Source organism: Pavona decussata, unplaced genomic scaffold, assembly GCF_977016875.1.
Source record: "Pavona decussata unplaced genomic scaffold, jaPavDecu1.1 SCAFFOLD_23, whole genome shotgun sequence".
NCBI lineage: Eukaryota > Metazoa > Cnidaria > Anthozoa > Scleractinia > Agariciidae > Pavona > Pavona decussata.
The window spans coordinates 981653-1003634 of NW_028145446.1; the positions used below are offsets into that span (position 1 = coordinate 981653).

Sequence of the window (21982 nt, forward strand, 5' to 3'; positions counted from 1 at the left end):
AACAAAACTGGTTTGATTTTTAAAACAAGGTCTTCGCAACATGTGGTGTCAGACACCGAAAACCCGGACCAGGTGCGGTGAATTCAAGATCATAGCCTCACATCAAAAATAATTATCGGATCGAAGTAAAACATGTATTTCTTGCAATAGTTTACCGTGGGCTATGTTGTGAATTTTTTTGAGAATTTTGAATTTTTCGCTATTGCACACCTCTGGTTGATATTTACAGACATCCGCTCTTAATCTTGTCACAATTGAGAGGTTCAGAATCGCGTCTATGCAAACGTAAGATTCGCGTTTATGTTTTCTTGCAAAAATGAGTACATAGATGAAAGTACTGGGGAGAAGTTATTTTAAAATATCAAGAAAATTAACCTTAGGTGATCATATCTTTAATTCTCATGACCTCAGGGAATAAGCATTAATACTATTACAAGGAGAAATTTGATGCTGGTCACTGTTGTTAAAGGTTAAAAACCCTCTAGCAACTCAGGTAACAGTGAGAAAAGAAACAGCGAGCTAGAAATCCTCTGCCGCTTGTACTCGTCCTTTTTTTCCAGCCGATTTTATTTCGGAGTTTGTTACGTTGTGCAAGTCTGGAACAGGCTATCTAGATGTCTGGGATTATATAGGCAGAGGCCCCACCCAGCGGTCCAACGACTTACTTGGTTACAAACCAACTTAAACCGAAATAGTACCCCTTTTACCTTCGCGAAAACAGGAAACTGTATCGCTTTCATATCTACCCGGATTTTTGAAAACGGTTCTTAAGTCATACTTCCATGACAGTTCAGTGCGAATGGTTTTTTGTCGTTCAAAGTTGCCAATATAGAAACAAAAGGTTGCATAGTGCTTTTTTCCCCCTCTTCTCTCTTTCATCATTCTAAACCTTCTTGGGCCATAAAACCCGTTATTCGGTGTCGTTTCATGAAAAGCGCTCAAGTTTTCATCGGCCGCCTTATCAAAAATTCCGGTAGGTGTATTTTTGACACAAGCTGAGGTATCAGTTGTTTTCGATGGCACGCGTAATCTTTGCGTTGTGATTTCTGACAGGAATTTCTGCTCAGTTTTTGCTACCCTTTCTTATCCTTGGATTAAATTGCTTCCCTTTCGGTTCATGGTCTATTATTGTGACCCTTTTAAATACTAATACTTTAAATTTTGTAACGAGGACGAAAAAAGAAACAGAGAGCAAGGAATATTCGCACCAAGCGAATCAGCCATATTTTCGAATAGGATCACTACAATGATCTGTTATATGAAAGGAACAAAGTAAGTGACCGTGCATCAACAAGATATAACGTACTATGTGAAAATATGGTTTGCCGGCGAGGGCTCCAAACCCATTTCGGGCGGATCCTCCAAGGTACAGCACACTAAAAGGAGTACACCCCTTCGTGGAAGGGTTTACACCTGTAAGGTCATGTTAGAAAAATGAAGTGCTTAATTACACAGCCTGATGTAAACACGAGAGAAGTTTGGAAAAATTTTAAAGTTAAGGTTAACCGCAACTGCGCCTGTAAGTTTACATGAACGTTGTCAAATTGTTCCAAACTCCCTCCTCGATGTTTTTATCATGTTTTTTTTTTGCGGACAAAGTGGCCACTTATTTTATTTGTTTTACAAAACTTAAATTAGTAAATGATATCCGATCTCTTCGTTATGTCTTCCGGTGACGCAGTCGCACTTTGTAGAATCCAAATGTTGGAAAAGTTCACTTAAACTGATCGTTCTTCGTTTCCACTGCATTTCTCTTTCGCCAGCATCGCATACACATGATCACAATCAGATCAACGAATTCACACAACGTCAGCAGACTGCAGCCAAGAAACAATCCCATGTTACCTCCTACATCGGCTGAAAAATGAAGGAAACAAACAGACAGTGAGTGTAATATGCTGCACAAGGTGATTCTAACTTTTTGAGTCTGTGGATGAAATCCTAAAGTGTGACCATTCAAGGGAAAGCTACTGAAGATTACGTTCCGGTGGTGCTGTTTATTATGTTGTACAAGATGATTCTATCTTTTGAGTCTGTTGATGAAATCCTAAAGTGTGACCATTCAAGGGAAAGCTACTGAGCAGTACTTTCCTGTGGCGCTGTTTATTATGTTGTACAAGATGATTCTATCTTTTGAGTCTGTTGATGAAATCCTAAAGTGTGACCATTCAAGGGAAAGCTACTGAAGATTACGTTCCTGTGGTGCTGTTTATTATGCTGCACAAGGTGGTTCTAACTTTTGAGAGTGTGGATGAAATCCTGAAGTGAGACCACTCAAAGGAAAACTATTACTGAACTGTTCAAAAATGACTGTTTGAATATTCTTGGGAGTAAAACGTTTAACATTAATCATACTTACACCCAAAATCATTGAGATCGTAAGCTGGTTTCTCCTCTGTCACTTCTGTATCCATGGTTTCATAGTAAATGTTCACCTGGACCATTCTTTTTCTAACGTTAAAAACAGCAAACGCACATAAGTCAGTAAAATAGAAGCTGAGAGTATAGCGAATTTATAACTCGAGCTTTCAGTTTAAGAAAGAACTCATGCAATGGTGCAATGGATTTGGAACTTTCAGATTTTCTGTAGTACGTGTGCTTCGGTAGAATTGGTTGAAAGTTAGTTCAGAAGTACGAATAAGATAGAATCTTAAGAGAAAGTAGTTTAAGCGTTTATTTTAAATCGCAGGATTGCAAGTTGCTATTGATTTTGGCTGCCAAAAACAATCTCTTTCTCAGGGGTTTTCCCTTGTAAATTGGGAGGGCGAGAAAAGAACCTGGCATCGGCTGGTCACGTGCTCAACTCTCACTCACGCATGCCCATGACGCCGGGTGGCGTGTAGGGAAGCAACGTGATCCCTCCACTTCTACCAGTCCTTCGCCACGACTGAAATGCTGCTCCAAGTCTTTCCCATCTGTTGTATTTCTTTCTCCATCGTCCGTCGTCAGGTGATTTTCGTTCGACCCTTCTTATCTTGCCCTCTAGTGTCCAGTGCAAGGCAGTCTTGGCGAAGGAAGCTTCGTGGCGGGTGACATGACCACATAGTATGGGGCGGAGTAGAAAAGAAAGTTTGGTTTTATGAGCAGAGTTGATAAGGTGATTTGGCGACTGCGAAGAGATTCCAGTGCTGACGTTTCGAGTGTCAGCCCTTCGTCAGAACAAATCCGCGGCAAAAATCATTTTTTGTGGCAATGCAAAACTAGCCGATTTTTTTTATTGATTTTAATTGATTGTTAAATATTCAAGAATAAAAGGAAAAAAAGACGTAATACTAGTTAATAAAATAAAGCTAAAACAGAAACACAAAAAACAACAATAACAACAATACGAAGTCAATTACAAGAAAGAAAGAAAAAAAAAAAAACAGTCAGAGGTTTTGTGTGAGTGAATTGTAAAACTAGGTGGTTGGCAGTAACATTCCGATTAAAAACTACTCCGCCAGAAAAGACTTCCGACTAGGAAGAGTTACCTGACGTAGCTTCGGAACTCCTCGACTTTGCCAGTATCATTGGGTGTGATATTGTAGAGTGGAAATATTGTTTCCCACAAATGATCCGACGGAGAGTACGCCATAGACAGCTGGACTTGGTAGTTAATTTTTTCACATGGTACCGGGCAATCACAGTTACCAGGGTTAAATTTACCTATAAAAGACAAATGCATTACACTCTTAATAACCAAAGTGAAAGGTTTTGAGTGGCTATGGATTGAACTAAACGAGATGTTTACAGGGTATCGTAGTTTCCGGCGATCTGATTAAGATTGGTTTCCTTGTCAACGCTTTTAAGCCCCCAGGAGTGTTTACTTTCATGTTAAACAAAACGTATATCAGCTTTTCCAAAATTTTACCACACAACTAAAAGTAATATAGAACTACAGTGGGTGTGTGCCACAAATAAAATGGCAAATTACTTTGGCACAAAACTAATAATACTTCTAAACATTGAGAACCAAGTTTTCCTACAGAAAAACGGACTAATGCCTTCACGCTTGGAACATCTGAGTTTCAAACAAACTTTCTAACAGGGGAAAGGATGGGGCTTGTTAAATTAACGGAGCTTGACCTCCAAACAGAAGCGTCTTAAATAATGAAGCTTTATGGTATTTGGAATGTGGAATGTATGGATGTTTTTCACGTTTTAGCAAAGAGAAAGCTCGAGAAAAAATGTTTTAGATAGTGATATTCAGGGGAAGAATTCAATCTAATGGGTCAGAGCGACAGTGAAAAAACACGACAGTAAAGCTTTTTTTCTTTTACGGAACGTTAATTTCTTGTCTTGAATAAGGTAGCTTTCTCTCGGGATTCCCCAAATTCCTTCCCATTCGTGGTCAGTTGTGAAACAACCACCAATTTACTGAATAACAATGTGTGGGTTAGAGTCTGTCTATTATTGGCTTCAAATAGCGATGCCACTGGCTCACACTGATGTATTTAGTATAGTTTCTGTTCCTTTTATCAACCAACCGACCGACCAAACAAGCAGGCAAGCAAGCAGTCAATCAATCAATCAATCAAACCAACAATCAATCAATCAATCAATCAATCAATCAATCCATCCATCCATCCATCCATCCATCCATCCATCCATCCATCCATCCATCCATCCTTAGATTCTTCGTGGTTACTTTTTGTAACCTATTTTCAAAGTTAGCCATATTTATTTTGCGATAAGTTTTTAAAACCAAAGTTAAAGGAATGGGTCCATATTAATGAGTTTTTTCGGCTGTAAAGAAAGCTTTAAATGACATCATAATCGAGCGATGTAATATTTTGGCAAAGTCAAAAATGTTACGAAAAGGAACACTCTTCAGGTTTCTAAAGGGGAAAATGGTATAAATCCGAAAATAACGCGAAACACGCGGATATATTGCCTTAACTAAGGTGCACATTGGCCAGAAAACTTCCTGAAACGTTTTAATTTGTGTTAAAACCTCAAAGCTTTAAAATGGAGTGTAAGTATATGCTTTTCATCGTCGACTGAAGCTTGATCGAGTTTTCAAAAGTCCGTGTGTTTTGGTTTCAATTGGAAAAAGTAAATTATTTGTTGAAATACGCAATGGAAGGCACTCTAAGTTATAGGACATGGAGATTAATAGCTTACAACATTGTATAAGGTGTTTGGAAATATGTTACCTTTTTAAAAAGAAATTACACGTCTTTTTCGCTGGAAATTGATGTTCTCTGAAAACTCAATAGCCGCTAAAATTTTGCTTAATCTATTCCATCCATGGGAAGTGATTTTTTAGCCTCTTAAAACCATGGCTATCACAAATTTTTAATGATTCATATAGCCTGTCTTTCGGAGGTTGTGGTGTAAAAGTACTGACGCGATAGTGCCATTTAAAGCGGAGTTTTCAACCTTTTCCCGTGTGTACTCGAAATGCGCTAATGTTACGAAAAGGAACATTTGGAGGGTGTGTGATAGGGTACAACAAAAAAATGTATAAGGTAGTTTGCAGATGACAATTTTCTTTTCTTTTCTGCTTGGATAATGTTTAGTTAGTATGGGGAACATAAGCATTTTCACCACAACTTCGTATCTTTTTTGTAATTTGTGAAAACTGCAAGTTACAAAAAGGAACGTGCCGTAAGTTGAGTCTTCTACAGGGTAAGGGCTTCTAATACTAATGCTCATGTTGTCGAACAAAATATTACAAGCGCTGTAAAAAAAAACCTTAATTGCCCCTCAGCCTACATACCTCAGTCAACATATACCATTTTTACAACAAATACTCTTTATTAAAAGCAATTTTTAATGAAATAACAGTAAGAGAAAGCTTAAAATGTTTCTTTACGGGGTAAGACCATCTCATAATTATCTTCATGTTGTTGATGATAATATTGCAAGCGCTGGTAAATAAAGTTGATAGCGACTGAGAGAATAAAACATATACCCTTTTAACAACCAATGCTCTATACTAAAAGCAATTTTAACTAAACAGTAGAAGTTCTTAACCTGAAAATGGCTTCTCTTTATTTAATTAACAGTAACAATAATTTGGCAACAAAATGTTTTTTGCCCCTTAACAATTGTAAATGCTCATTCTAACTACAGTGGCTCAGTGTCTTTTTGAGTCCTTCAATGTTCAAATCTAAATGCACAGAACTACTCTGACGAATGATACGGCTGTGTTTAACTCATAACACGGTAGGTTTTTAGCTTTGCATACTGGTCTAGTGTGCTTATCGGTAACGACCTACTTTTTTCTTAGCTTGAACACGCGCAATCTTCCTGCGCTTTGTCCGAATCTTATCCAATTAACAGTAACAATAATTAGGCAACAAAATGTTTTTCCCCTTAACAGTTGTAAATGCTCGTTCTAACTACAGTGGCTCAGTGTCTTTTTGAGTCCTTCAATGTTCAAATCTAAATGCACAGACCTATTGAGGAAAAATACGAATGTGTTTAACTCATAACACGGTAGGTTTTTAGCTTTGCATACTGGTCTAGTGTGCTTATCGGTAACGACCTACTTTTTTCTTAGCTTGAACACGCGCAATCTTCCTGCGCTCTGTCCGAATCTTATCCAATTAACAGTAACAATAATTAGGCAACAAAATGTTTTTTCCCCTTAACAGTTGTAAACGCTCGTTCTAACCACGTAGTGGATCAGTGTCTTTTTGAGTCCTTCAATGTTCAAATCTAAATGCACAGAACTACTCTGACGAATAATACGGCTGTGTTTAACTCATCATGAACATGGTAGGTTTTTAGCTTTGCATACTGGTCCAGTGTGCTTATCGGTAACGACCTACTTTTTTCTTATCTTGAGCACGCGCAATCTTCCTGCGCTCTGTCCGAATCTTATTCACAAGCTGCTGAGGCGTAAAACCAACAATCACCTTTCTTGCTTCCTCATCCTCTTCTATCTTGGTCTTTACGTAATGCTGAGTGATTCTCTCGTTCTGGCACCAAATAAAGCTATTGAAATGTGCTATGAGATGCAATGAGATATTATTATGCGCGTTTGCCTTTTATTGAAAAATATTCGCATAAACTTTCGTTTCCGGTTTTCTTTACAAGTATACGATTCACGCTGCGCACTTGTACTTTTTACCGATTTCACCTTAAAACTGTGCAACTCTTATGTTGTTATTGCTGTAAATGTTCTTTCATTAAATTTAAAAACCTTATATATTGTAGTTTCAATATAGTATAAAAGACTCTTCATAAGAACTTCATTTTCAATTGAAAAATGGAAGCGAGTTTTTATCATGTGGAACGCGTATGAAATTATGCGTCACTCATTAACGTGTAACCCGGCAAAACGGTTTGAAAAGTCGTATCTCTCGACATATTCAACAAATAAAAAAATAAAACCATGCTTTTAAACCTCATTTATTACATCGTCGAGCTTAGTTAAGTGTAGGAGATTGCCTTTGGGGCTTCTAGTATTCTTGCACATCTTGGTTTATAAACCAAAATACGCTCATCAATTCGAAGACTTGCAATGTTACTGAACACAAACAAAATTTACCCGATAGCTTTCATGCGGTCACAAGTTCCTCCCTATGATGCTGCATTGGCGCTTGCGTGTCGGTTTATCTTCTTTTCTTTTCGTTTCTTTTTTGTTAAACGTTTTTTCCCCTAGGTAATACCGAAAACGTGCTCGCAGAAGCTAACTGGGAAAAACATGACTGAAAAACTATAACTTTCCCGCGAAGCACCATTTTGCTTCCTGTGAACGTCAGGGGTCCTACTATGTTATTGGCTGGCGGCTTACAGTGTGAGCCCGGTGTTGACATAATTCTCCGAGAAGGCGTGACATGCTTCTAAATCTTTAGAAGGCGAAAATTCGCAATACGATTTCTGCAAGATGCCTCCTCTTCAAAGGAATTAATAGGGTATGTAGAATTGACGGAATTTCGTGAAATTTGGCACGAAAGTTAACTGAACAACGAGAAACAAAAGGGTGTCGGCATTTTTTTTTTTTAAATCAAATACTTCCCTCCTGGCAGCCTCGGAACGCAACACGTTTGCAAATTCTTTTTTACTGGAACTTGACAGATATATTAAAAGAAAAACAAATAGGAATACGGGGAAATGCTCACACCCTTTTAGAGATTAATGATTTGTGACTAACACTGTGCAGCTACATTTCGTCAGAGCCCACGTTTGATAACCGATTAATTCGACGGAATGGCGCTCTGTCATTTTACTGTTTACCGGCTTCCTTTGCCTTAGCAGAGGAATAACCAGAATAGCTTATAATTGTATCGAATTCTGCATTAAATAAGCTTTTTATCGATATATAGATTGTAGTGGTTTCCTTAAAAATAACGCGCGTACGACTTTTTTTCGGGAAGGCACCCGCGAAGGTTTGGAGTAACCTCAAACAGTCTTATCTTTAGTCTACAACACTTGTTCGTTTTTGTTACCTACCAAAGTTACCAAAAGGAACACTTATCCCTTTTCGTAACTTAATGAGGTTACAAAAAGGAACAAGTGTTCCTTTTGGTAACTTTAGTAGGTTACAAAAAGGAACACTTGTTCCTTTTTGTAACCTTAGGTTACCAAAAGGACCACCTGTTCCTTTTCGTAACCAAACAAAAGTTACGAAAAGGAACACAAGTTACAAAAAGGAACAAAACACGTTACAAAAAGGAACATGAATCTACCCATCCATCCATCCATCCATCCATCCATCCATCCATCCATCCATCCATCCATCCATCCATCCATCCATCCATCCATCAATCAATCAATCAAACTATCCAGACCAATCGTGGTCTTCTCACGTACGTTTTTTCCTTTCTCACACTTGGCAAAGGTAAATTTTTGATTGCTCACTTACCAACAACTGGGAACACACAGTTGATGAGTTCCTTTGCGCTGCAAAATCTCGTTTCGTTAACTCCACCTGTCGAAATGTCTAAAGTAAGCAGTTTCCAGAGCAATGGATATAAATGTACTTATGTGAAATATAGATTGGAAAATGACGAAGGTTTTAAAATTTTCACATGGTTTTCTCTACAAATTAACTGTCAGTTCCTCCTACACCATACAGGTACAAATAATGAATAAGGGAATTAACTCTTTGTTAAAGTGCTAAATGAACCCATGAAAATCCTACTGAGCATTAACTCTAGAAAGGAAATTGCAGACCGCACGAGACAAAGAAATAAAATCTTTGACCTCGGCGGGAAACAAACCCACGACAAGCTGCCGTCTGGCCATGCAGCTCAGTCGGCAGAGCAACGGATTGACGATCAAATCTGGAGGTCGTGTGTTTGATTTCCGTCAAAGTCAAAGCTTTTTTCTTTTTCTCATGAGGTGTCCAATTTCCTTACTAGGGCTTATGCTTAGTAGGAATTATGGGTTCACTGTAGCACTTTAACATACGCTACAGAGTCATTTCTCTCATACATCATTTGTGATCTCGGCATAGTGCTAGCGGCACAATATTCATTTGTACCCCTCCCATGCTCAATTACCACCATAGTCAACCACGAACGCCAGGCCACGCATGCTCCATGTCTTGCTGCGTTTGGCGCCGGTTGTGCGTTTTCCTACGTTTGGCTGCGTTTGTATGTTTTCTCGCACGTAGCACCAATTCCACCTTGTGTTTTGACCTCTTTTTGGCTCATTGAAAATGAGGAGATCATCCTCTTTTTACTAAATACATTAGAAATCCACCCTATAATGCAAAACGTCATCTCTTACCAATAGGAGGCATTGACAGCATTCTGCAGCTGCACGCATTCACAGATATCCTGGTGTAACAGTCAACCAGACATGCGTATTCGGAGTAAACTTTGTAATGTGGTTCCAGGTTCTTCTCGTCGCATGCAGATTTGAACGGTTTTGGCAGACTGATCATCTGCAACCACAGCGTATTTAAATGAAGAAAACACATTTCGGTTAATTATTTGTTGTTCTAGTTCTTGAAAGTTAAAGGAAACGATCGAGGAAAAGCAGGCTAATAATGAGACCGAATTTTGTTAGCGCGAAAAACACTGAACCAAACATTGGCCGAGAGTGAGACTTAAATAACTTCACTATTGTTAACCATTTATTCAAATAAAATTTGTTTTAAATGTAAAATTGCCTTCACCTTAGAAATGCACTCAGACGTTTTGAGTCCAAAAAGTGTTAATATGAATTAACGTTGCGGAAATAAGAGAATTAACACTCTTAATATACAGATGCAGCGCCCTCTGATTTCATAAAAGTGCATATCCCTGTCAGGAGTTAACTGAGAACTCACCTTCGTTCTGCGCACGCGTATATTAGTAGTGAAACCGGGTGGTATGTCCAATGCAAAGTCTTCAATGTTGGGATACAAATCACTCTGATCATGTACCAGAATCTTAAAACCTGTTGCGTCATAGCTGTATGGCCCATAATACTCCTCGGGCTGTGCATCCAGGTTAAGTGACAGTGCTTTCAATTTACCTGCGGCGGTCACGTAAAGGTTTGGGTGACCTTCCTGACCAGAGTTGAACGTGTAACAAGTACCTCGCTGAAAAACGAAACAAAACGATGACTTTTTCCTTCCGCTGACTTTTCAACCTTTTACAGTACAGTTTATCCTGCATTCTGAGAGCTGTGTCTACCTCATTTCTGGTAATTACCTTTTTCATCTGATGGGAAAAGGCGAAGAAAACCACGTCGGCTTCTTAGGTCTTATTTTCTTTTTTAAAAGGGAGAAGGTTGTTCCCTAGTATGAGGCGTATAAAAGCGTCAAATTTCACTTCCGGTTGGGTACAGTACGTATCGCGCAAGACTGGAAACTGGGGATAGTAGGACTGTGACGTCAATACAGGAACACTTTAGTCTCGCCGTTTCTCTATTCCTCAGTTGTTTCATTCTGAGTATCGAAAAATCCTATTCATATTTTTGTCCATACAGGTTTCTTCCTCCGCACACGAAAAACCACTGTGGAATATCGAAATAGCGAGAAACCGGCATGTTAGCATCAATTCTCTGGCAGATTAGTTTTTGTTATTAGGAGGAAAGGAGAAAGGCGAATAAATAGGGGTGAGAAAAGGCGAAGAAAAATACGTCGGCTTCTTAGGTCTTATTTTCTTTAAAAAGGGAGACGGTTGTACAGGGCTAATTTAATAAAACATTTACTCGTGCACCTATAAGTCTGGGTCATTCCTTGCTATTAAACACTTTTTATGTACGCAGCAAACGAAACCAATAAACATTTTTAGAAGCTTTAAACGACGATTACTGAACTTATTTTTTAACTTTTTATTGAGTTTAGTTTTGTGTGCGCATGCAAAACTAACGGCCCACTTCTTAACATCAAGTATAAAAGTTTTATTAAACGGAGCCCTGGTTTCCTCGCCTGTACAGGTAACTCTTAAATCAATAAACACCTTAATCATGTTGAGTGGACGTGAACACAGAAATAAAACAAAAATAACAACAGCCGTAATAACAAAAGGGCTTCTTCGTTATCTCGTAGACTCAGTGATTTTCATAAGATAAAAAAGATAAATAAAATTTCTTACCATATAAGAGAGGACTGAAGTGAAGTTGGCAGCAGAGCATGGTTGATTTTCCCAGTTGCAAGTCTTCAGCATCTCAGACAGAACATGGCTGTTATTTTTCACACTTTCTTCAATGTTAAACGATGGATCGATGTCTTTATGCAAGAGGCCTTCGCCCAAGACGTGAAACTTCAGATAATCTTGTTGGTCAAGAAATGTCTGTGCGTCTGTGCCAATGATTTTACTTCTTCTCATCATGTTCTGGTTGCAAATTGTTATGGCTGGGAACAGGAGCTTGTCGGGGTGCTCGATGTCTTTGCTTATGACGCTTTGATTGCTATTTAACTTGCGATAATTATCTCGGAACTGAAAAAAAAGGAAGCATATACCCAGCAATATCAGCGTGACCCAGATAAGTCTGCGTATCAGGGATCCGGAGTCAAATATGAAATGGAAGCCATGTAGCGTGGTGTACGAGCCAAAATCTTTCATCACACGCGAGGCTTCATCTTTCTCTGACTGCCAAGCTTCTTTCACTTCTTCAACGCAGTGATCTCGTTTTTCTTTAATTCCTTTTAATTCTATCTCCATATCGCTGCCGGCTGTTGATCTGGAGGGTAAAAGCAAACAAATGCATTTTTATAAATGGTAGAACGCAAAAGAAAAATCCGCTCTTATGCTAAGAAAATTAAACCTGGAAAATTATTTGTACGTACACATGGAAAATCACAGTGAATCGAAATGTTTGATCCTGCTCTTACTTTTAAATAAAATTAGTTTCTTGTGAGAAGTGTCTCCTGTCCTTTATTACAATGAAGGTGGAACGGAGAAAAAAAGTTTCTTAATATCCAAAAAGCTTCAAAGAAAGCAATATTGATGGCAATCACCATAAGCTTATTTATATGAATATTACTCTAACACATCGTTAAGGTCACATATTAAGGTTTATGGGCTGATATAATACGTCATCAGCGCACATAAAAAGGTACTCTTTGAATAGTCAGCACGATTTTGAGAAAATGAGGTTTCCTTTTCAGCCAAAGGCAACGATTTTCAGTTAACATTTATACTAGAATTTCCATCGCCAGTGACTTGACATTTTTGTTATCAAGTAGAAAAACAACGGCGAAATGATATTTACACACTGCAGGGAGCACTCTTGGAAATTGAATAACAAGAGCACTATGATCATGTCAGCGAGCATTAAACTCATTATAAAATATTCCCCAAAGTTATTTCGACTGATTCAGTTTGGTTGATAAGTTTTCCATCACAACTTTTTACACAAGAAACGTTGGCGCACTTCACACGAAATTTAAGGTGCTGATATAACGACCTTTTTTCTGCCATTAAAAGTCTAATTTTGAATAGTCCGTGATTTTGTTTGGATATACGTTTTCTACAGCCTATCAGCGGCCTCTCTATACAATCACTTTCATAGTCAAGGAAATTTTCAAACTGTTAGTGACAGACTCTTTTATTTATCACATAAGATGTGGAATTAATTTTCCCGTGGTAATTGGTGACCATTTTTGCACAGCTTGTTTTCATTTTGTGGATACACCTTCTTGAAGCAAAATGAATTAAGGCAACTCCTTTAACTTGGACAACTTTTTTCAGTTTCAACAAAGCTTTGGTAATGGAAATTATTATAAATAATGTTCCACAACAGTAATTCATGTGTTGCGTTGGTATAATATAGTTGTTACAGCCGCAAATGGACGAATGTGACATTTCAGTGACATTTAAAGCAATTTAAATGAAACAGAAATTGAGGCAAAGCCCGAATGAGAACACATGATACTTTTTTGGTTTCGTTCTTGTATTTTGCTGGTTTTTGTCAGTATACTGTTGTACAAGCTGATTTGGAAATACAGTCCCAAAAATTGTTTTTGGTTTGGTTTTAATTTGTTGGTTTTGTGAAACTTTCTTGATGGGATTTGGAGGGAGCTTGTTGAACGCATTTTCAAACTAGCTACTGTTTTCTTTACAGTTCCTACGTGCCTTGCCAGCATACCTCTCAACATCATTCAGATGTCTTTCCGGTCAACCTGAATCGAGGAGTTTTTCCTTAGCTGATGACGTAACTTCTATACATGGGTTACACGTACAAGTATATTAAAAACATCAACTTTGTACTGAGCCAAATAACGGTTTTTCTTTAAATAAATAAAGGATGGGACACATGTGAAACGCGATGATCAACTGCAATTATAACTGGAGTTATCAAATACATTGCTCTGTGACTGACTGAAAGACATGTGTTTTGTCACAGGTGATAATACTTTTGTCTGCTCGACTTTTTGTTTAAAATCCTAATAAATCCTTTCGAAAGATATCTGATCATTTGTACGTGCATGCCATTTATGAAAGCAAGGGCTCGTTCGTTCCATATCAAGCTTTCCGATTGAGATTTACAGCGGTAAAGACCTCTGATTTTGTAGGCTGAACATTGTGCGTTGTTAACGTACAGCATTAAGCAAATAAACTTAAAATTTCCCATTTCCTGTGCGTAGAAAAGAGTTTATTTTTCATTACTTTGCCGAGAATTTTCAAAAGCATTAGAAGTTTGCTCATTAACTGTTACGTGACATTTGAGTAGCTGATTAATTCAGTTGCAGTTATTTTCGTGTGTTGTATTTTGAAGCAAATTATACATCATTTCAGCTAAATTTGATTTTTTGAAATGTTTGCTTTGTTGGTTTTCGCCAGAAGGGTCAAGTCTTGTGCTTTGTATATCATTAAAACCCCCGCAAATTTCATTAGCACTCACCAAAACAGCTTTTCCTGGTTCTGCGTATCCAAAACATTAATCTGCTTCCCGTTACAACCGATCTCCAATAAACAGGAATTGCTTTGGAGCAGCAAACTATTTCACATTTATTGAAATGTCGCAGTAGGGTGGCAACGGTAACTACAGCTAACAAAAACTGTCATTAAGAAATGGTCTTGTTGCTCAATAAAAACTTAAAAAGAAACGCTGTGAGTCAATGAAACCGACCCTTTGGGGAGTTTGTATTTTTTTTTATAGCAAAAACAAACGATAAAAGATTTGTTGATAAATTTTTTATCGTGAAGCTTTTGGGCTCTTACATAATTTCCATTCTATTTTAGAGGCAGCCGGCTATCTACAGTTATAAATTGTGTGTATGTTTGTAAGTAGGGTCGTGAACGTTTAAAATTTTATTTCGAAACCGGATTTAGTAGTTATGATTACTCCGTAAGCAATAAGATATCACGTTTGAGAACGATATCAGTTACTTCGCTTATTATACTTATCATCAGTTCTGCGTTTTATGTACGAAAATCTAATATCATAATCAGAACACTGGACTGCAATGAAGCTGATTTGTAAATTTTTAATGGAAGAATTTTTGGTGGAAGGCGTAGATCTAAATACTGGTTAGGGTGGCTTTATAGACAACTCAGATATTATATTTAACACAGAAAATATTTTGCCTTAAACTTGATAAAATACTAGAAGACTCTTTGACTAGGAAAGCGGAAATACATAATATAAAATTTCCGTTTCTCGTCGAAGCGTTAAGGGTTGATAGACTGGATGACTAGTACGACATAAACTGAACAAGTAAAATTCACACACAAACCGTTTCGAAAACAAAAGTTTTCGTAAGAAAGCAAGGCTAGTTTCCTTTAAAGAATTAAACGGCGTAAACAATTCAAGGCAGTTTTGCACCTAACGGCAAGGAGGCCTTATCGATCGCTAAAGGATAAGCGAGTATTAAATTAAATTGAAATTGTATACCAAAACAACGAACTCAGAAGAAGGTAATTATCACTCACCTGTTTGTTACTTTTCTTTGAGAATCCCTTTGCTTTTGTGAATTTTAGTCACTTAGATCAGTTGCCAAGGACAAAAACACTGCAAATTTTAAGTCTAAAAATTAAACCATGTATGGATTTAATTCGTAATTAAGGCTTACATCAGGGTTGGCTTGATTGTTTTTTTTCAAATTACTGTTGGGCTTTTGTACCTTGCTTACCTGTCGGCAATGTGTGTACTCTAATCAGGCTCCCAAAACAGGAACAAAAGACTGAGATGATGTTAGATAACCGAACACGACTGCATGAAATAGAGTTTTCCAACCTACTGAAACCTTCAGCTGGGTGTCATTACCTAAATAAACAAAAAAGACCTGCTTGTCCCCATGCCAATTTTAATATTAAAGACATAAGAAATGACTTGTCGAAGAAATAATATAAAAAAACTAATTAAAATGAGAATTTTTGATTACAAACATGATGAATTTTCAGCCTACACCAGCTTGGTCATTCTTCAGAAAACAACAATTTTTTTTCACACAGAAAGTCAACACATACGCTGCAGTTTTCTCACATTTCTGAAATGGTTTTTCTGGTGACAGGATTTAAAAGTGTTTGCTACTGCCACATTAGCTTATTCTATTCGAGGCTCGCTATCTCTGTAGGTGATCTTTGTAAATAAACTTCCAACATGAATATTATTACTGTAAAAATAATGCAAACAGTACAAGACGCCATTATCTCAGTTACGAAAAGTTGTCTGAAATGGAAGCCGAGGTTATTTTTTTAAAACTTTCTTAGCCTAAAAAAGGGGAAATTTATTATACGTTACCGTAAACTTTTCTCTGTCGTTTATGTAATTCGCTCCGTATTAATAAAAAGAAATAGGAGTTTTAATAATTGATTACCTTTGCTGTCACAAAACCTAAGATATATTATGAGAATAATGTCCAACTGACAACCTATCCAATCTGGTGATTGAAATTGTTTTGTGTACTAACGGTTTTGTATTTCACTCATTAACACATCGAGTAGAGTAAAAATAAGATCACACGAGCCACAGGCAACCTACTCGACGGAGCTTGAACTCGCTGGCCTCAGGCAGAAACAGGCAATTAGGTGTACGACTACTCCTCTCTGTATGAGTTGTAAATAAAACAATAAAACATGATAAAGATTTATTGGAAAATCATCTGATGAAAGTGAATTATGGTGTGCATATAATTATCTAAGATAAAAATGTATTTTTAGTACATAAATCCCTTCAGGCGACTGGTATATATAGGATAGCCAGAGGCGATCGTCTGAAAAATGAACAGTTGGTCATAGGCAAAGCTTTGAGGGCAACTGCGAAGTTTTGAGGATAGTGTTTCAGCTAAAGGCATTACCATTCGATATAACAGCAAGCCGGAAAGGGGATTTATTTTTAAGTTCATTTATAACGCTCTGATTAATTTCTGAAACGCCCCCACTTTACTGTGGGACACAAGGAGCAGTGATTATCACGGCATAATTGCCGAAATGCAATTCATCATACTGTAATAAGAGTAGCGATAACCCAAAAAATGCGACGTTTCTTGGATGCTTTTTTCGTTGCAAATCGGACTATTCTTATGTCTAAAAACCGCCGTCCGATTTTATACCCGTGACGTGTTTCGTCCAATGAGAGTGCGGAAAACTAATCGGGGGTTAAAAAAGAAAAAGAAAAAAAAACGTTTATGCATAAAACTTTCAGCGACTGGGATAACATACACAATTCAGTTGGAACATTTAAAAATTTATGATGGAAAAACTACTATTACTAACTCATGTACGGTAAGCTGGATTACGATACTAGATTACACAAATATGACGATATATTAAGGTCTGTTGAAAAGCACTAAACCCAATCAAGTAAAGTGTAAATAAACAAGATAACTATACAAAATTACATCATTACTATTTCTAAGATAAACTAAGAATCCGCACTGCTACTCATTTTCAATATTTTGTCACGTTTTCCGTCGGTTCGCTGGTTTGACTGAAACACATAAACGTACGTTCACGTACGCTTGATGGCACTTTACAAGACAACTACAACCCCTGGGCCAGGTTGTTCGAAAGCCGATTAACGCTAATCCACGATTAAAAGTTAACCAACGTTTTCATCTTGTTGGTCAAGAATGTTTTTAAGGCTAATTTTGAGCTAACGGTGAAGAAAAGTTTAAGGCAAAACTGAGGGACAAAAATCTTTTGGAAGAATTCGTATGGGTTAGTAAATAAACTGGAATCAAAGTTCACGTTAACCCAGGATTAGCTTAATCGGGCTTTGAACAACTGGGCCCTGAATATGAGAACGAGGTCGGACGCTGGCTATGTTAAAGGCGGCTCTGTCTGCCGCCATCAGCCAATTTGCGGTAATTATCACACCGCCCACCAATCCACAAAAGGGATGCATGATACTGAGGGCGGTCACAGCCAGGGTCATGGGCCCCTGCCAGGTTTCTCGTCAGTGGTTCTTTTACGTCCCTATTTGAGATCGACCGCCATTTCTATGCTGTGATATGCCCCACTGAAGGTCCAACTTTTTTCAAAACGTCGTAGTAAGGGGAGCGCCTAGCCTTTTTTAATTAGTGAATAGGCCATTTGCAAACTTTGAGCCTCATTACGAAAGCGAGGAGAAGTACAAAGTTTTCAATGTGAAAATTAGTTTTGTTTGCATATGAATAGAAACTTATTTTCGTAATAAAAAACTATACACGAAGCCTCGCTTTCATGATGAAGTTCAAGGCAACTCGGAAATGATTATTTATAAACTTTCATCAATACTCACTTCAGATAATTTTCATCAATACTCACCTCAGATAATTTCCGACCATGAATGTTGGCCTGGAGATAAGATTTGAACCCACGACCATCCAATCAGCAGTTTGGAGTCCTACCAGCTGAATCAACCAGGCGGCTGTTGCCAATTTAAACAACCTAGGAGAAAAAAGCAAAACTTTTATTCAAGAAACCACGGGGTCTGATATTGCACTCAAACCAATTACGGTTACACAAAAGTCCGACCGACCCACTGCACCTCCACTAGTCATGTCAGAGGAGCCAATTAAATTGTCAAAGGGCTATGTTGCCAATTTTTCGCTTTACTTTACCTTTAGGTCGTCATAGAGACCACATTTAATTTCTCTGCATCTCAATTCTGCTTAGGGGAGCAGGGATGGCGCAGTGGTGAAAGCACTCGCTTCCCATCAATGTGCCCGGGTTCGATTCCCGGAGTTGACGCCATATCCGGGTTGAGTTTGTTGTTGGTTCTCGTCCCTGCTCCGAGGGTTTTTTCTCCGGGTACTCCGGTTTTCCTCGATCCCTCCACAAAAACCAACATTTCCAAATTCCAATTCGACCTGGAAACAGTGGACGAATAGCCATTCTGTGGATGTGCCACTGAAGTTCCCATTCCCATTAATATCACTAGGTGATCAAACATACAGGTCTGGGTCCAGTTGTTCAAAGGCCGGATAACTTTATCCAGTGGATAAGTCACTATCCTACAGTTTCAATCTGTGCAAAGATTTCAGTATTTCCTCTTGTACAAGTGAATATGCAGACTCTAACCAGAGTTAAGTTTGGGAGTGTACGACAACCTTGGACAACATTTAACGTGAAGTATATTTTAGACCTTGAATAGTGCCTTATCCAGCGGATAAACTTATCCGGCCTTTGAACAACTGGGGCCTGGAGTAAAATCACTTGATATCTCTCTTAGTTTTAACGATTTAGCACATTTTGATCCAAGAGGACAAAACTACTCGAGGTGTTTCTTCCTTTTAAACCCGCCTCGATTACAAATTTTCCCGATTTGCAGGTAGCAACAATTTTATGTGCAATTTACAAAACATGTAACAATAAGTTCAAGTCTAGTTCCTTAATTTTTAACGTCCCTTTGTGAACCATCGCTAGCTGCAACGAAAGTCTGAAATGTAGTATTCGTTTTAGTACGCTCTCTAACTGAACATGTGTTTTGCTTGGCATCTTTCTTTAAGCTTATAGTTTAGCGTTATTATCCGCTTTAAACTTTCCTTAAAATAATTAAAAAGCTCGCACAGGGGAACCCGTTTAATACGGACGCCAAAAGTGTCCGTATTATCCGGGTGTCCGTATTAAGCCGGCTCTCAGAATACATGTCACGGGCACATGTTTTATCGGTGCAATCATAGTCCCTCGAACGATGGTGCAACGACTAAAAGCAACAGAATGATTTTTAATGTCTTAATTGTAACTTAAGTTCAAATTGAGGAAACCTTGCGCTTATTGAAATAGTCTCGCACAAAAATTAGACTGGGTCTCAATGGGGTGATAGCTTGACGGTTGACGGTTAAATTTTACCGATTTTGACAGTTGACGCCTAATGTCAAGGGGAACTTTCTTCCATGAGTTAAAGTTAAACTGTCCTTCCGGTTGTTGTTGTTTTTTTGGTCATGAAATTGTTAACGTTATCAATGTAGTAAATCATTAACATTTTGAAACCAAGAAGTACTTCTCAGTAGAAGGAAGTTAGCTGTGATGTCAATGTAGATGCAAATAAAAGACTATAAATTGAGTATATTTGGGAACATGGAAACTTACTTTAACGGTTACAATGATTCTTTGAGAGCCACTCAAAAGTCCGGGATAAGCAGCTGAAATAGTGATGTTTGAAAGACCTTGAAACCGTTTGACGGCTAGTAATAACGGCTTTTTTGACGGTTGGCGGTACAAATTGCTCTTTTTTTTTACGGTTGACGGATGACGGATAAAATTGTAGGCGGTTTGACGGCCGACGGTTAACCCCATTAAGACCCCTTTAAATTAATGCTCTCTCACTGGCAGTGCTTCCAACGCCACCAACGTGATCTATGTAGTCAGTGACTTTGCTCTGCACTGACATTTTCAGTTTGTGGTTCAGCCAGACGGACTGAATATTAGACAATTTTTAAATTCTCTTCACACTGTTTAAAAACAGTTTTCGCACTGTTTAAAAACAGTGCACAGACAGCCCGTGTCCGTAAACGGCCGTCGAGTTTAACTTTGAAAAAAGTGTCCGTTGTCCGTATAAAGCGGGCTAATGTAAGACAATATAAGAGCTTTTCGTTTAATCAAACACAACTGTCCGTCCTTCCAAAGCGTGGGTCTGTAAAGCGAGGTTTCACTGTATTATACTAACAACATTAAAGAAATACTAAACAAGTGCGACAATAAAAGAATTAGAAGCAGAAACTAAGATCACCTGAGATGTATTTTGGTGAAATGAACTGTGATACCTTGTAACAATCTGAGGAAAAAAAGGAAGTGAAAAGGATATTTTTGACACGCACACACACACACACACACACTTCTCCCTTAATTTAATGATATTTAGCGTAACCACTTAAATATTTCATTTGAATGACCAGGCTTTAGGATTTCAGCCACAGACCCAAAAGTAACAGCCAGCTAGTTCTAAACTTTGTATAGTGCAACAAACGTTACCACAGTTAAGTACGCTCAGTATCTATCGCTTTCATTAAAAATGAGAACACAAGATTTGTCTCAACAAGTTAAAGGCTGAAAAGGAAAACTGATGTGCCCTTGCATTTACTGTTGCAATTAAGCCGTGGTTTTCAATTTTGCCTCCGATGGAGGTTCCGCGTAAATTTTATTCTTGTAGTCAGTAATTTAATTGCTCTGTAATTAGTTAAAAATCATGATGTAATTGTAAATTTTATTTTCTACACCTCACTTGGAGAGGGTTCCGTTCTCCCGCAGCGCGATGGATTCGTTCTGTATTTCATTTATCTTAGATTAAAGATTAAAAGATTAGACAAAGATTTGGTTATTAAAATAGTGGGCTCATTATCTCTGGGTAGCGGAAAAATGTAAGATGAGTTTTTGGCGTAGAAACAATAACCACCCTCCACAAATTAAACACGAAAATGATTCTAAATTTGAATCTGGAACAAGTTCGCAAAATTGGACTAGCTTTTACGCTCCTTTTCACCGCCGGTATACAAAGAGCCATTTATATATACTGGCGTGAAACGCGCTTCTTCAAAATCTCAAACGGTATCTTTCTTTGTGCATAGATTTTTCAAGAATGGGCAGATTTGTGATATGCTATTTGATTTTCTTATTGCTCCTGAGTTTTCCTCACGTGCTTTTACTTTCCCACACCGCGGAGGATACTGTTGTATTTTTTGTAAAGAAAAATAGGAGTGTCAGTGAAACTTCAAAACAAAGGACACTTTGTAATAGGGGAAAGAAGAAAGGCATCCAATTCGGATTTATCATGAAAATTATTAACAGTGGGGATCCTAGAGAAGAGAATGAAAGCGTGCCTTCAACTTTTCCTTCATTTAAGAGTGTTTCTTACCATGCTAAGCTTTAGAATTTCGAAGTGTATAAAATGAGTCAATCGCTTGCTAAAAAGCATACATGTAAACAACGTCCCGAAGCACTTTTATCTCTCCTTTTTCTCTGATCAATCATGGACAGAACTGTGACTTGCTTGATACTGTTATGCTTAAGTTTTCAACTTGCACACAGCCAGCTAGCGATTGGGAAGCCCTTTGGAAGGCGTACACTTTACAAGGTACAGTTGTTCTCATCAAACACATACCTCGCTCTTACTGCAACAGGCGCTGCTTCATTTCGTTTGGTTTGATAGATCAAGCCTCTTACAGAGATCGGAAGTTGTTACTTAGAAAATTTTGAATAATGAATTAATACAGCAAAAGTTCTACTGACAACTAGTGATTGAT

At 37.9% G+C, this 21982-nt stretch overlaps 1 protein-coding gene across 7 annotated transcripts; it reads right to left on the reverse strand.

The window, feature by feature from the left end:
- Positions 1-1225: 1225 nt before the first annotated feature.
- On the reverse strand, positions 1226-19587 carry LOC146486000 (acid-sensing ion channel 3-like). Of its 7 annotated transcripts, none has more exons than XM_085102751.1 (11): positions 18066-19584; positions 16300-16364; positions 15449-15582; positions 15249-15327; positions 11466-12054; positions 10211-10465; positions 9667-9823; positions 8798-8863; positions 3471-3645; positions 2360-2451; positions 1226-1857 (listed from the first exon to the last, which is right to left on the reverse strand). In XM_085102751.1, exons 5-11 carry the CDS (start codon positions 12033-12035, stop codon positions 1715-1717), a joined length of 1458 nt encoding a protein of 485 aa, XP_084958877.1. In that variant the 5' UTR covers positions 12036-12054; positions 15249-15327; positions 15449-15582; positions 16300-16364; positions 18066-19584; the 3' UTR covers positions 1226-1714. The 7 variants fall into 7 exon arrangements, with proteins under 7 accessions (XP_084958877.1, XP_084958875.1, XP_084958881.1 ...); XM_085102749.1 differs by having other exon boundaries at positions 15249-15342; XM_085102755.1 differs by lacking the exon at positions 15249-15327 and having other exon boundaries at positions 18066-19587.
- Between the last annotated feature and the right edge of the window lie 2395 nt (positions 19588-21982).

What these genes read in the sequence shown, in the direction of transcription:
- LOC146486000 (XM_085102744.1), bottom strand. Translation starts at nt 18,124, where the DNA reads ATGGTCGTGGGTTCAAATCTTATCTCCAGGCCAACATTCATGGTCGGA. An exon ending in CTTCAGTCCTCTCTTATATG is followed by an intron (nt 10,466 to 11,465) that starts GTAAGAAATTTT and finishes TTCGTTTTTCAG; the next exon opens with CGAGGTACTTGTTACACGTT. An exon ending in CGATCTCAATGATTTTGGGT is followed by an intron (nt 1,858 to 2,359) that starts GTAAGTATGATT and finishes TTCATTTTTCAG; the next exon opens with CCGATGTAGGAGGTAACATG.